Source organism: Dipodomys spectabilis, unplaced genomic scaffold (assembly GCF_019054845.1).
Source record: "Dipodomys spectabilis isolate Male_0828 unplaced genomic scaffold, ASM1905484v1 ptg000054l, whole genome shotgun sequence".
Lineage (NCBI taxonomy): Eukaryota > Metazoa > Chordata > Mammalia > Rodentia > Heteromyidae > Dipodomys > Dipodomys spectabilis.
In genome coordinates, this window is record NW_024870731.1 from 994,753 (window position 1) to 1,009,659 (window position 14,907).

Sequence of the window (14,907 nt, forward strand, 5' to 3'; positions counted from 1 at the left end):
TTGAGGTCTAATAAACTACTCTCCCATATTTACATCCGTGAGGGCCCCCTAGTGGTCTTTGGCGAGGGGGGGGAGGGTCTACGGCCTGGTACTACAGAGCATGCTTAGACTTTAAAATCAGCCATTTAAAGTTTTTGAAATTTTAGCAGTATTACTTTGCCTAATTATGATGGAACCTTTTAGTAAACAGGAGACAAGACATGAAGAGACTTGCAGCCTGGCATGAGGGTGCCTGGGCTGACCATGTTGGCAGGGAGGGTCACAGAATCAAGTCAAGTCAAAAATCGAGTTGGTACAAAACAGCAACTAAGCTACCACAATGCCAAGATGGCACATCCACCACATGGTCAATGCTAGAGAGAAGATTTAACAGAATTTAATAATCCCCATGCTTAATAAGAACCAAAAACCTTTTAGCTAAGCTGTTTTTCTTTAAAACAATATAATTCTTTTACACTTTTGGTAATACCCAAACTTGTTGACCTTTTGGGGGGAGTTTAAACTTAAACTCATCCATTTTTTTTTTTTATATCAACCAGTATAAACGAATGATTGCTGGGTGACATTCTTCCAGGGCTTTTCCAAGGCATTTAGTATTTCTAATACTTGTATTGAAGAGTATTGGGTGGGGATTCCCTGGAGCCCAAATTTGTCCTGATTATCAAGAGCATTTTACCTATCAATTGACCTTTTGAATACCTTTATTTGGAAGAAGGGAGAGTAACCAGAAGCTAATTTTAGCCCTTAACAGAGTTTAAGGGGAGGGGAGGGAGGGAGAGAGTTTTGCCTGCTCCAGAGCTCACAGAAGTGCAGTTTTAAATTTGGGACCAAATTTGACTCTGATGAGGGCTCAGCAGCCCACCAAAGCTTTAATCCTCTGACAGGGGGCTCAGTAACTCACCAAGGCCTATGCAATCTTTTTTTTTTTTTTTCCCTTTCATTAAAAAATATTTTAATTATCTTTAAGTAATTGTACAAAGGAGTTGCCATTCATTGAAGCAGTTTATGAATACAGTGAATCTTGATCAAGGTTACCCTTTTCAACGTTCTCATCAGCCCCTCCGTACCCAGCCCTTCCTTTATCTTAACTTTAGGTTATATAATACATTTTTTGACATTTAGCAAAGCAGTTTATATGTACAATGCATCTCAATCTCTGTCATCACATCAAAATCTTCACCCTGTGTTCAGGCACAGGGTGCCTTCCCTCATATTTTTCAATGCTGTTGTATATACTAGAGATTCTTGCCCAAATTCCTTCCCCTTCCCCTCTTAATTCTTCTAGCCTCTCACCGGAATTCCACGGTCTGTGCTCTCCTTGGAGTCTTTCAGACTTCAATTATTTCATTTCTAACTCCTTAGGTACCACCCAAAGTGTTCACTTGCGAAGTCATTTGTAACCCCTTCCTTACCACCCAGTGTGTTTACTTGTAGAGGTATAAGCAACATTCTAGCTACCACAAATGAGAGAAACCCTGCAACCTATGTTTCCTTGAGTCCGGCTTACTTCACTTAATATATTTTTCCCCAAGGCTTTCCATATTCTTACAAAAGATGCAATAACACTCTTTCTGATGGAAGCATAGAATTCCACTGTGAATATACCACATTTTCTTGACGCGTTCATCCACGGAGGGGCATTTGGGTTGACTCCATGTCTTGGCTATGGTAAATAATGCTGCAAGGCTGCACTAAAGCTACCTTCACAACCATGTTCATTAAAACTAAGGAAACTTCAAGTAAACCCATGAACCCTCAGTGGAAACAACCACATCTATGAAAAATGTAAAATAACAAATACAAATGAATCTTTGGAAAGATTCATCAGCAGAAGCCAATAGAAAAATAAATGCTAATATAGGAAGTGTTCATGGGTTAAGAATACTGAAGAAGTTTTTTAATTTATTGACTATATAACTAGAAGACTACTCTAGAAGGAGTATTTTATTATCGCTCCACTTAAAATGAATGAAAACAGGAAGGGATGCTCTCTCTCTCTCTCCCTCTCCATCTCCCTCCCTGTTTTTCTCTTTGTGTGTGTGTCTCTCTGTGTTTAGGTGTAGGTTGTGTTTGTGTATGAGTTTGGGTGTGTTGAATAAATGAATAAATAAAATGAGGGGGTCAAGTATGAGTGGATAAAGGGGAAAGTTGAGCAAAAAGAAGAATGAGAGAATGAGAGAGCAAGAAAGAGATCAAAGCATTATGTCTTATGCAAATGAAAACACTGCAGAAAGCCTTCTTCCTTAGCTGAGGAGAAGGAACAACCACTCACAGTGGTTCTCAAGCAGGATGAATGGACACAGGGAGAGCTACCTCCTAACTGCAAATGCACCACAGGGGCCCAGTGCCAGTGGCTCCAGCCTAAAATCTGACCAACTCAGGAGGCTGAGATCTGAGAATCTCAGTTCAAAGCCAGGCTGACAGGCATAAGACTCTTCTCTCCAATTACCTCCCCAAAAGCGGGGAGTAAATCTGTGGCTCACATACTAGAGTGCTAATGCTAATCAAGGACAAAGGCTCAAAGGCAGCTCCTAGACTCTGAGATCAAGCTCCAGATCTGGCACACACCTCAACACAACAAACTACATCTCCCAAACTCAACTCTCCTGTCTACTTAAGTAAGGGCCCTACTGAAGATAGATGAGCAATCGCCAGTCAGAACCACACAGGATTAAGACACTGCTTCTATTCCAAGCCCCATTCCTAGAAGCTATTCTATCTAAGGACCCTCCTCCACATAGGAGAGCTGAAGACTGAGCCACAGCCTCTCACCAGAGCCCTTCTTCTCCCTGTGCTCTCGTCCCTCTCAGTCCATCATAATGCATCATAATCACAGTGGGGATTATCTCAACATGAGAGCAGCTGTTCAGGTAGCCGCAGCTGGACTTCCCTTGGCTAGCAGGAGATGATTCTTTTCAGTTAACTGACATTCTGAGACCCCTTGGACAGACCGAGAAGAACCACAGAGGGCTGCAGTCATGTGTCTTTGCACTCAAAGTGCTCATTTTTAAGGCAGTGCCAGCCTCTTGCCCTGCGTTTGTCACAGGGAATGTGGACTCCAGGATTCAAAAAAAAAAAAAAAAAGCACGTTAGGGTTAGGACTGCGCAGGGGCTGGTTCAAGGATTGTCTCACATGTTGAAGGCCCTGGGTTTCATCCTTTTGAATGAAGCCATAAGCTGCCAACTGCATGCAATGCAATGGGAGTCTCAAAGTACTACTGTTTAGGGATTCGGGTTGCATGAGTTGCTTTATTATGTAGAAAATGAAGAGGCCTACTTTGCATAAACATCCATAACTGTACCTTTCCCAGAGTTCTTCCTTCAGACCTCTAAGAAATACTTGTAAGAAAGTAGAACCCAGTTGTTCAGGGCAGAACTGTAGGTAGAAATAAATTCCGCAGTGTTTGTGTCACTTCTGGGGGACCCAGATGCTGGAAAAACTACTGTGGACAAGATTTTGGGTTTGATCATTAGTATGTTCGGGGCTGAATAGATTGACCTACATCTCTCTGGCTTCCCTTGTTTTTGATGAGAAAATTAATGGTAAGCTTCTAGGAAATCCTGAAGGGTATCTTTGCCTCAGCTAGATACAGCACAGTTCACAATGAATCTGCTTATATATTCTAAATATCATATCAGACACGTGTTTGACATCCATCCAAACAGAATGAAAAAATACTGTGTTTAGAGTAGCCCTCATGTGATCATTCGACTTCAAGATAATGTCAATATTAAAGCAGAAGCAACAAGAATATTGAGGAATAAGAGAGGTTTGAGTTTTGATGAAGTGTTTGAGCTTAAGCTGACCTTATAAACAGTGAGTCATGCCATATCTGTGCTGGTGGTCATCATTTGTTCTTTTTCTTTTAAATTTTCCTGTAAAGGAGATACACAGAGAGGGTGCAGTTACCTAAGTTAGATAATGAGTACATTTCTTACTGAACAGTGTTGTGCTGGTAGTTTTTGAGAAAGGGATTTGCTTCTGTAGCAGGCAGCAGCCAGAACCTTCATCTTATTTGTCACTTGCCACCTTGGCTGGGATGAGAGGCATGCACCCTGATGCCAACCTGCTCCCTTGTCATGGGCTCTCATGGACTATTTGGCCTACGCTGGCTTCCAACTGCAATCTTCCCACTTCCAACCCCACACGTAACTAGGATTACGGATATGAGCACTCTAGGAGTCTTGATATCGGCACTCTCGCTAGACTGCCATCGGTTGAAATATTAAATATCAATCTACATAACCACCTAAGAAAACTTAGAGTAGACTCTTACTGAACAGAACCTAAGTTCTGTTTAACATAAGTGTGTTGTAAGCATATGGCTACTGTAAGGCCTGTAATCCTAGCTAAGCAGGAGGCTGGCATATGAGGATGCTAATGCAAAGGCAACATGGGCTGGAAAATTCCCTGAGACTATTATCTCCCATGAAGCACCAAGAAGATAGAAGTGGGACTGTGGCTCAGCTGATAGAGCACCAGCTTTGAGTATCAAAGCTCAGGGACAGGGGCTGGGAATGTGCTTAGTGCTAGAGTGCTTGCCTGGGTTCAATTCCTCAGTAACACAGAAAGAGAAAAAGCGGGAAGTAGGTCTGTGGCTCAAGTGGTAGAGTGCTAACCTTGAGCAAAAAGAAGTTCAAGGACAGTGCCCAGGCCCAGAGTTCAAGGCCCAGGGCTGGCACTAAAATGAAAACAATAATGAAATCAATCCAAGTCAAAATGCTAAAGGACAGTGCCCAGGCCCTGACTGCAAGGCCAGTCCAGGCATGCTCATCTAAGAAGCGTCCTGAAGGCCAGGAACTGAGATGGGCACAGGGGGCGACACCCACATGGGCAGAGACGCTTGGCAGCTCTGACATCACAGACACCTTCATGAGGTCACAATAACCCTGGCTATATATATATCGCGTGCTGACTGGTGGACTCTTGTAGGTAGTTGGAGGGGTGGAGTTCAGGTGGTTGGTGGCTGGTGAGTGATTGATTTTCGGGATTTGGTTTATTGATTTGGCTTTGACTTTCGGTGTTTGGATTTGGATTGCGATTTGGCTTTGACTCTCTCGGACTTGGTTTCTCTTTTGCCTCTTTTACTTTTTCCTATCTTACTTCTTTCTTCCTTTTTCTTGACTTTTTCCTCTACTTTTCTTTTCTTTTTCTCACTTTTCTTCTTTTACTCTTCTCTTTCACTTTTCCTTTTTCTTTTCTTGCTCTACTTTCTTCTTATACTTTTTTACTAGATAGCATTTTAGATAGCATTTTAGCATATTGTTCATTTATTATTCTTTCTATATTTACATTATATTGTTAGATAGATAGTTTGTTAGGTAGTTACATTTTATTACTCGTTTATTATACTTATTCATATTTTACTTACATTGTATTCCTTTATTATACATTTATACATTTTATTTCATTGTTTGATTCTATTTTCTCCCTAGACAGCATCGCTAGGGTGCTGTGTAGGATGAGTAGTGAGAGTAGAGAGGAGAGGTCCCGGCAGGGCCTTGAGGCCAGTTCCTCACACGAGGAGCTCCTCAGGGCTCACTACCGGGTGCTGAGAACCATCGGCGAGGGGGGCTTTGCCTCAGTCTATCTGGCCAAGCACCTGCCTACAGACAGCCTGGTCGCCGTGAAAACGATCAGCAAGGAGAACTGCCCATCTGTTGACACAGAACTGGACATCTTAAAGTCTGTGGAGCACCCTAACATCATCAAACTGTACCAGGTGGTGGAGGCAGAGCAGCGGGTGAACTTGGTGATGGAGTACCTCGAGGAAGGAGACCTAGCAGACTATGTGTACAAGGTGGTCAGACTGAGGGAGGAGGAGGCCAGGTTTCTGTTTAGGCAGATCGTGAGGGCGGTCAATTATTGCCACGACCACGGCATCGTTCACCGCGACATTAAAGCAGAAAACATCCTGCTGGACAGCCAGGGCACAGCTAAGCTATGCGACTTTGGTCTCAGTATGCGGTTCCAGCCCCAGCAGGAGCTGGACGGGTGGTGCGGGACAATGGCTTATTGCCCCCCCGAAATGATTAAGCAGCAGAAATACCAGGGTCCCAAGGTGGACGTCTGGAGTTTGGGGATACTACTCTACTTCATGGTCATGGGCGACATCCCTTTTGATGACAGGTCCTGGCGCGTCCTAAAACAGCAAGTGTTAGCGGGCAGGTGTCTAATATTCAAAAGCTTTTCCACCGAACTGCAACATATCTTAAGGTATCTGATGACACCTGACCCTCAAAAGAGACCTGCTGTGAGGCAAGTGTTGTGCCACCCTTGGTTAAAGGCAACACAGGCACGCTCACCACGCCCCAGCCAGAGTGCCCTGGCCGAGCCAGATCCGGCCATTCTAAACGTCATGGCCTATTTCCTGGGTTTTGACCCAGACCAGGTTGGGGCAGCCCTGTCTGCCTCCATGGCAACCTATAAAATCTTAAAGCAGCAGCAAGACCAGGGCCAAGACCTGACGGGCCTGGTGAGGCATGCACTGCCTGCGCCTCCGCCTTGCCCCTCCCCCGTATGCAGGACAGCCCAGGCTCTACACTTGAAGCAAGCCAGTGCTCCCTTGGGCCACCGGGCTGTAGGCCTGCCTGCTGAGCAGCAGCAGGGGAGTGGTGGCAGGAAAGGCAGGAGATCCGTGTGCCTACCCTGCCTCCCTTGGAGACCCCATATTTCCAACACAGAGGGCAAGACTGTGAGCAGCAAGGCTGCCCTGGTACCAGCAGCTGCAGCAGCAGCAGCAGCCGAAGTAGCACTCCCCATGGCCAAACACAATGAAATGACCAGCTCGGCCCCTGAGCAGGAGAGGCAGGCGGGCAGCAGACCCCACTCTCTTCCCCCTGTAGTATATAACTCATGGGTACAGTACAGAAAGAGGAGGAGGAAGATAAGATCTGTTGCCCCATGTCCAAAAACATGTGATCCCAGCGGGAAGGACCAAGCTGGGGAGGAGGAGAGCAGCAAGCTGCCCCCAAGTCCTGCACCTGCCAAAACTTCCCTACCATCCGCTCAACCCACAACATCCACAACAAATGAGCGACTCAGGGGCTGGAGGCGCTGGAAGAAGAACATCACCAGCTGCTTTCGAAATTTATGTTGTTGCTGCTGCAGCAGGCCTAGAGTCCTTCCTACACACACTGATTCCTCCTGACAGCCTGGAAAAAAGTAGGTGGCCACTGAGCTGTGCTCTGTGTTTATCTATACTTCAAGGAAGTCCTTTTTTTTTTTGTTTAGCTCATCCCCTCTGATCTATGGTTTCCTGGGTGAAAGGGAAGTGTGGAGAAACAAACAGAAAAGGGGAGAGGGAGAGGGAGCTAAAGGGATAGACTTTCAGAAAGAGATTGTGACTTGTCAGGTGTTGTCCTGTACAATTCAGTCCTGAGTTCCCTTTCTTCCTTCAGCTCCAATGGAAAGGCTGAAAGGCTGTGGTGCTCACCTGGAACACGTGCCATTCTGCCTGAACATGCCTGGAGACAACGGTTCCTTCCTCTGCTGCGACCTCCAACAAGCTCCACAGACTTGTTTTTCGTATTGGAAATGATACTTAATATGCTTTCTATATTTTTTTGCTTCTCACCAAACTTATTAAATTGATTTTCTCAAAATTTGATCATATAGGTTCTGAGTACTCTTCATTTCTGCATTGGGTACTGATGTTTGGTGGGAGTTCAAGAATGTGACAGTGACACTAATTTGTGCATCTTGTCTGTACTCCGAGCTATTCAGAGGCCAGAGGCCTTGGAGGATTGATGCTGGAAGAGAAACAGCACACACACAAGTCCTTTCTCCAATACTGCCCACACACAGGAGGGATTGAGGGAGGAACTCCAGCAGTACATGTTTGAACCTATTAAGCACAGCTAACTGCAAGGTCCTGAGTTCTAAACACTAAGAAAAGGACAAGGTGACTCCATGAGTAGCAACCAATTAACAGTGTATCTCAAAGACCTGAGATGCTTTCAGATCAGAAATGAAGCCTTGAACTCTTCTCCTAGTTTAGGGGTGATGTGCTCTCTTTGGGTTTTCTTTTGCACAAGTCCTAGAGCTGACATTCAGGGCCTGCACGCTCTCCTTGAGCTTTTTGTTTGCTTTGTACCAAATCCCTTTATTTGACGAAATGGTACAAGTTGAAAGAACTTAGGAGGTTTTGTAAAATGTATAGAAAAGGTAATAATAATCGCCAACATGCATGCACTGCCTTTGTGACCGGAAGTCATGTGTGGCTTGGGGGTCAGCTCAAGGCTTCTCTCTCATCACTTTCTCCCAGAGGGAGCTTGTCAAAGAGACATTCTGCCATGCCAGATCGGGGCTTCCTCCTGTGCAAGTTGTTGACATGGTCACCAACATGGTTCTTTGATGGACGTCACCTGCTCACTCAGGTAATGAGTCTCAATGAAGACCCACAAGTGGGGATCATTTTTGTCAGTGGCCAGTTCGTGCAGTTCCAGCAGTGACTGATTCACACTCTCTCCCAGTGAGGTGCACACTCCGTCAATTTCAGCCCGCTTTCCCCGACATCACACTCTGGTTTCTAGATCTCCTACAGGAAGATGCGGCCACCTCTCTGGTTCTGCAGCTTCATCCGTTTCTCTGCATGTTCTCTCTCTCATGAGACTAGCAAAAAAGTACTTGGCAAAGTTCTTCAGAGCCACACTTGGCAAAGTTCTTCAGAGCCACACCATCTCGGCAAAAGTCCCAAGACATGGGCAGGTAGACATAGGAGGGGTAGAGCTCCAGATGGATCTGGTGGTTGATGGTGGCCTCTGAGTCCTGGTAGCAGTTCAGGCACACCTGGCAGGAGACTGCATTCCTCAGGGCAGCAGTTAAGAGAGATGGAGTAGCAATGGGTTAGCACTGGGCTGACAACAGAGGCCTCCGGGCAGGTTGAGGACACGGTGAAGAGGTGGCACAAGGTTGGTGGCTTGGAGCAGATGGCCAGAATTGTGGTCCAGCACCTGGTTCCCCTCAAGCACTGTTGAAGCAGAAAACCCCAGCAGCTCTCAGCAGGGATCTTCTGGCCTCCTTGAGGGTTTTTTGGCTTTTCTCTCAAGGCTACTTCTCTACCATAAAGGCCATGGCTCCACTTCTGCCTTTACTGGTGTTTACTTCAAGAACTAATATCCTCAGATCTTAGCCTCCTGACTTGCTAAAATTACAAGTGTAAGATACCAGCACTCAGCAATGTTTCTCTCTTTTGTTTTTTTAAGAAGGATAAAGAAACTTCTAGGTAGAGAAAACAGCTGTCCTAACTCGGCCTGGAAGTGTGCAATAGCTGGTAAACTCCAGTAACAGGAACAGAGACCTACGTATGCTCACAGCTCAGGCATGTTACTCACCTATATCCTTTCTGTTAACCATCTTTACAGAAGAGAGAACTCAAGAGAGTTCCAGAAATAAACAGTGCCTCATGACTGATAGGAGAACACATTACAGACAGGGTGCTGGTCACTCACACCTATAAATCCCACTACTTGGGATGCTGGAGTCTGAGGGTGGAGGTTCAAAGGCAGGCCAAGCAGAAAAGTTTGAGACACTCATATCCGCATTTATTCTGCAGAAAGACCAGAGGTGGGGTTATGGCTCAAATGACTAGTGCTAGTCATGAGCCACTAAATCCAAGAGAAAGCACAAGACCCTAAGTTCAAGCCCAACTCCTGGCACAAACCAAAGGAAAATACTATGCCACAAAGCTGCTGCCTCAGCCCCCTTCTAAGTGTTTCCACCAAGGGGCTCAGAAAGTTGGTCAACATGGAGGAGCTATTTCACCAAGAGACACACTCAGAGGATACAAGAGAAACTCTTCAGAAAGACAAAGAAGCTGATCGACTCCACTTCCAAAATACTTGAGCTGATTCAAAACTTTGGCAAAGTAGCAGGGTAGAAAAGCAATGGCTTTTCTGTATGCCAACAAGGAGAAGAGTTTGGATGAAATCAGGAAAGCTACTCCTTTGGTAATGGCCCCAATTCCTAGGAGGTAACTAAGAAGTGAATGACCTCTACAATGGAAACTTTACAAATCTGAAAAAGGAAATCAAAGCAGAAATCAGGACGTGGAACAACCTCCCATCTACTGGATTGGGAGGATTAACGTAGTGAAAATGGCAATACTTCCAAAGGCTAGGTACATATTCGATGTGATACCTATCAATTACCCAACCCAATTTTTCATGGAAATAGAACTAGTCCAAGAAATCATATGAAACAGGAAAAGATGCTGAATAGCATAAACAATCCTTAGCAGCAAGAACAGCGCTGGAGGAATACCAGTACCAAATTTCTAACTCTACTACAAAGCCATAGTAATCTGGCACAAGAACAGACACGAGGACCAATGGAATAGCAACGAAGACCCAGAAATGAGCATGCAGACCCATAGCCACCTAATCTTTGATAAGGGAGCCAAAAAATAGAATGTAAGAAAGACAGCCTCTCCAGTAAATGGTGCTGGCAAAATTGGTTAATCACCCTGCAAAAAACTAAACCTAGAGCCTTATGTATCACCCTACACCAGAATCAACTCCAAATGGATCCAAGCCCTCAACGTCAAAGCAGACACCCTGAAAACATTAGAGGAAGCAATAGGAGTAAGTGATCTGGAACCAAAAGCTTTCTCAGAGCATCCTCAGCAGTGCAATTTGGCTGGTAACAGGTTGGGGTGGGGGCCAATGGGAAACGTGGACACATTTTCTCCACGGGGCCCTTGGCCACGGTATGCCTTAGTGGTGAGTTCTGAGTACTTGGCCAAGATTTCTGTCAGTCGGGGGTGTGGGGGTAGGGGGGGGGCGGTCAGTGGCGCAGGTGGCCTTACGATGGAAATACAGAAATCAGAAACCTGGGGCAGGATTTATTTAGCCAGTGTTGAAGGCCCAGGTGGCCTTACTATGGAAATACAGAAATCAGAAACCTAGGACAGGACTTAATTAGCCAGTGTTGATGGGCACCAGGTAGAGTGCTAGGTCAGGAGAAAGTTACCTTGGTGGTTCTCTGGTGACAGGAGTGTAGGACCTCAGGCTAGGTCCTGGGGAAGCTGGTCAGACCCCCATTCAAAGTGGAGGGGGGAGCAAACCCACAGGGAACCAATCCAATGAAAGGACCCCTCACAGCCATCCCAGGGGACCACCCAGAGGCAAGCAGGCACAGGAGAAAGGTTATTGTAAGGTATATTAGAGGAGCCATATTTCCCCCCAGAGGGAGCACATGGCACCTCCCTGTCCAGGTAGCAGGAAGATCTGGGGACAGGAAGTTAGGTGGGTGCTCCAGTGGGTCTGGGCAGAAAGAGGGAGTGGCCAACTGTAGGGCAGGAACTCCAGGGCAGGGTAGAGCTCAGGAATGGGTGGAGCTGAGGACCAAAGTGGAGTTGCTTTGCAGCTCCAAGTGGCACAGTGCTAGCCTTGAGCTGGAGAACTGAGGGACAGTGCTCAAACCCTGAGTTCAAGTCTAGCAACTGACTGAGGAGAATGACAAAATGCATTTATCTTAGCATGGAGAAAGGTACTCCAGGGACCCCAGCAACGTTAGCACATCTGATGGCAAAAATGGTGTCAGAACCTGGAGTCATTTATGCTTGGACCTTCAAAAATTGATCAGAGCCAGGATGTCATGGGAAGATAGTCTGTAAGCATGCCTAATGCCCATGTCTAACTGGGCAGGAACGTGTCAGTCATCTGTGAGAGTGGGTAGTCAAAGCTAAGGTTGTAAAATGTGAGGGATAATTTTAGTCCCAAACTCCTTGTATCTGTTCAAAGTCCTAATTGGCAGTGACTTGAGCTGACTCCAGTCACATAAATTCATTTGGTAAGGAAACAGTTTGTAGAACTTAGATTATGTGTTAAACAGGCTACACTGCTTTAGCTCAAGAAAAAGTCTGTACATTTGTTAAAAGTGAAATGTTGTTGATAAGCCACTTTAAGCAGGCTGCCCAGAGGCAAGGGGTGGTATTTAGACTGTCAATAAGTTTCTGTTTAAAAAATATCTACTGGGTTTTGTTATTACAAAACTCTGATAAGTAATTGTTAGTGAATTGTTAACAAGTTATAGGTCACCTCTATCTCTATTGATCTCCTTGTTGCTTTAATTGGAAATAAAAAGGGCTTTTGAGACAAAGACTCCTTTTGCCACAGTTCAATGTCATCCCAGGCACAATCTCTCTAAAACTCCATCTCCCAGCTAATCAGCAACGAGCCAGACTGGAGGCATGGCTGGAAACTCTTACCTCTCAGTATCCAACCGAAGGCTAAAAGTGGTGTGACTAAGTGGTAGAGCACTAGCCTCGAGCAAAAGTGTTCAAGGACAATGCCCAAGCCTTGAATCCAAACCTGATAGATACCAACTGGGACAAGCTATCCTAGCAATGGATGCTGAGGACCCTCCTTCCCCCCCCACAGACCCCCCACCCACACACACACAGCAAAGACAAAGTCAGTCCTGACAACAGAAAATCATGGAGAGGAGTAAGGGGACATAATATCCTAAATAGATTCACTTTACACTCATCCTTTCAAAATTAATCAGAGCCAGGAGATAAGAAAAAGTGTTGCCTGTCCATCCAATGTCCATACCTGTCTACCTTCTAACTGGACAGAAAGTTACAGTCTTGCCTCTGCCACCTGCTATTTGTATTTATAGTAGTCTCTGACTGGTACTCCCAACTAGTCCATTATGCCTCCCCTACCCAGTTGCCCAAAAGACTCTAGACACCCCCTTCCTGCCTGGAGTCCAGTTATTCTTCCTTCCCTGTAATGGGCCACAACTGAGCTTATGCTCCAAATGGAACTTTCCTGGCCCACGGCCAGTGTATGTTCTCCTATGTCATTCATGTTAACTGACCTTGTCACTTTGTCAGCTTTTTTGTCTAGCCTTTCCAAAAGTTTCTTTTAACAGGAGAACAATCCCCCACCCAGGACATCACCTGGGAACAAGTCAAAGCCATCCTGTTACTACAAGCAACCGGAGACATCACTTGCACTGCTCTGCCTTGCTCAGCCTAGACTGGGACCCTAAAGACCCCAGCTCCAGGGACTCCTTGATGCCCCCAGGCCATCAGGAAGTACCCAAAAGAGCCCATGACACCTGTTGGCTCTGGAACTTTTAAATATCTCTGCTACCTCCTCCTCAGGTTAGTGTGATCCTAAAGTAGAAAAGGTCTTACTCCCCCCACCAGGATGACTGGGAGTCAGGTACATGCTATGTCTCCAATCCAAGACAAAAAAGACAATTTCAGGTCTTTGATAGCTCCTTCTGGGAATCAATCCCTCCCTGGCTTATTCCTCTCTTGGGCCACTAACAGCAATTTTTACTTTAACAACAATTTTGGCTTTTATTGTGCCTTGGATTTCAAATAACTATTGTCATGGAAAAAGAGGACCTTTATCAACCAAACTGTCAAGCAGATGCTTCTTGGATGGTTCCAGCCCAACAACAAAGCAGGAACCCCTACTTTGCCTCTTTATAGCAGGAAGTAGCTATAGAAGAAACAACTTCCACCTATACCACCAGCCTGGTACCCCTATTTTTATTAAACAACAAAGTGGGGAAATGTTAGCATTATGACCACCTTTGGGCCTCAGCTCCACCCATACCTGAGCTCCTCCCTGCCCTGGAGTTCCTGCCCTAGAGCTGGCCACTCCCTCTCTCAGCTCAGACCCACCTGAGCCCCCACCTATCTCCCTTCCTGTCCCCAGACCCTCCTGCTACTTGGATAGGGACAGTGGCTATGTGCTTCCTCTGAGGGGAAATATGGCTCCTCCATTAAACCTTATAATCTTTCCCCTGTGCCTACTTGCCTCCGGTGGTACCCTGGAATGGACATGAAGGATCCTTTCACGAGAGTTTTGGTTTCTGTTTTTTGGGGTCCAGTCATGGGCCTGAACTCTGGGGCTGGGTGCTGTCCCTCAGCTCTTCAGCTCAAGGTAGTGCTCTACCACTTGAGCCACAAAGCCACTTCTGGCTTTTTTTTCCTGCTTATGTGGTACTGAGGAATCGAACTCAGGGCCTCATGCATGCAAGGCAAGCGCTCTACCACTGAGCAACCTTCCCAGCCCCTCACAAGATTTTTGGTTTTTGTTTTCTGGTGGATCTGTGACTTGAACTCAGTGTTTAGGCACTGTCCCTGCGCTTTTTCACTTAAGACTCGATCTGTAGCAGTTGAGTCACTGCTCCACTTCCATAATCTACCCAAGTCGTATATTTCAGAAGGGATTCCTGAAGGAAGTAATTTTTACAATGAGTCACACTCACACAACACGGGATGGAGACATAGACTCTGGTGTTAAATTGTTCCATGGACAGTAGCCATAGGCAAGTTACTTAACCTCCTTGTGACACAGAGATGTTATAAAGGCTTAAGTCGTAGCCATAAGCACTTAGATGTGTGTCTGGTGCATGTGCACAAACACCTATATTTATTGAGCACTTGTGACTACTGCTAAAACATTCCTTTATTCTTAGTTACACAAAGGGGTTTCAATTCAGCATAGCAATTTGAGTACAGTGCATCTTGATCAATGTCATCCCTTCCAACCTTCTCCTCAACCTCTTGCAACAGTACTTTAAAAGAGCTACAATGTGTCCAGCTTGAGTCAGGTTCACAGCAGGCCACACACCCACCATATGCCTCATTGTGTTGTGGTTGTTGAACCAAAATAAATCTTGCAAAGATAACATGCGGCATAAGGAATGTAAATGAAAGCATTTACAGTTTTTGTTCCTCCCAGTTTTAGCAATTCCACTCAAGCTGAGGTAATCACTGAATGCAGGCAACTGCCACAAGCAGAGGTCTCAACTGCCCGCTCAGCCCGGTCCACCGGGTTCCCCTTCCAGGGCAAAGGTCTCCCAACATCTCCGCCCCCCCCCCCTCCCTGCCCCCCCCTTGCCCCCGCGGAACAACCCACCAGCATCCTCCATTCTGA

General features: G+C 45.8%; 1 protein-coding gene and 1 long non-coding RNA gene across 2 annotated transcripts; both read left to right on the forward strand.

The window, feature by feature from the left end:
• Positions 1-5,242: 5,242 nt before the first annotated feature.
• Positions 5,243-6,506, forward strand: LOC122107897 (sperm motility kinase 3A-like; the record flags this gene model as incomplete). The annotated part of the gene is made up of 1 exon (XM_042679765.1): positions 5,243-6,506. A coding segment is annotated over exon 1 (1,044 nt), but the record flags the coding sequence as incomplete, so codon positions are not given.
• A 1-nt stretch (position 6,507) lies between these two features.
• On the forward strand, positions 6,508-7,605 carry LOC122108125. The gene is made up of 2 exons (XR_006147474.1): positions 6,508-7,165; positions 7,402-7,605. It is a non-coding gene; the product is annotated as an uncharacterized LOC122108125 (long non-coding RNA).
• The last annotated feature ends 7,302 nt before the right edge of the window (positions 7,606-14,907 follow it).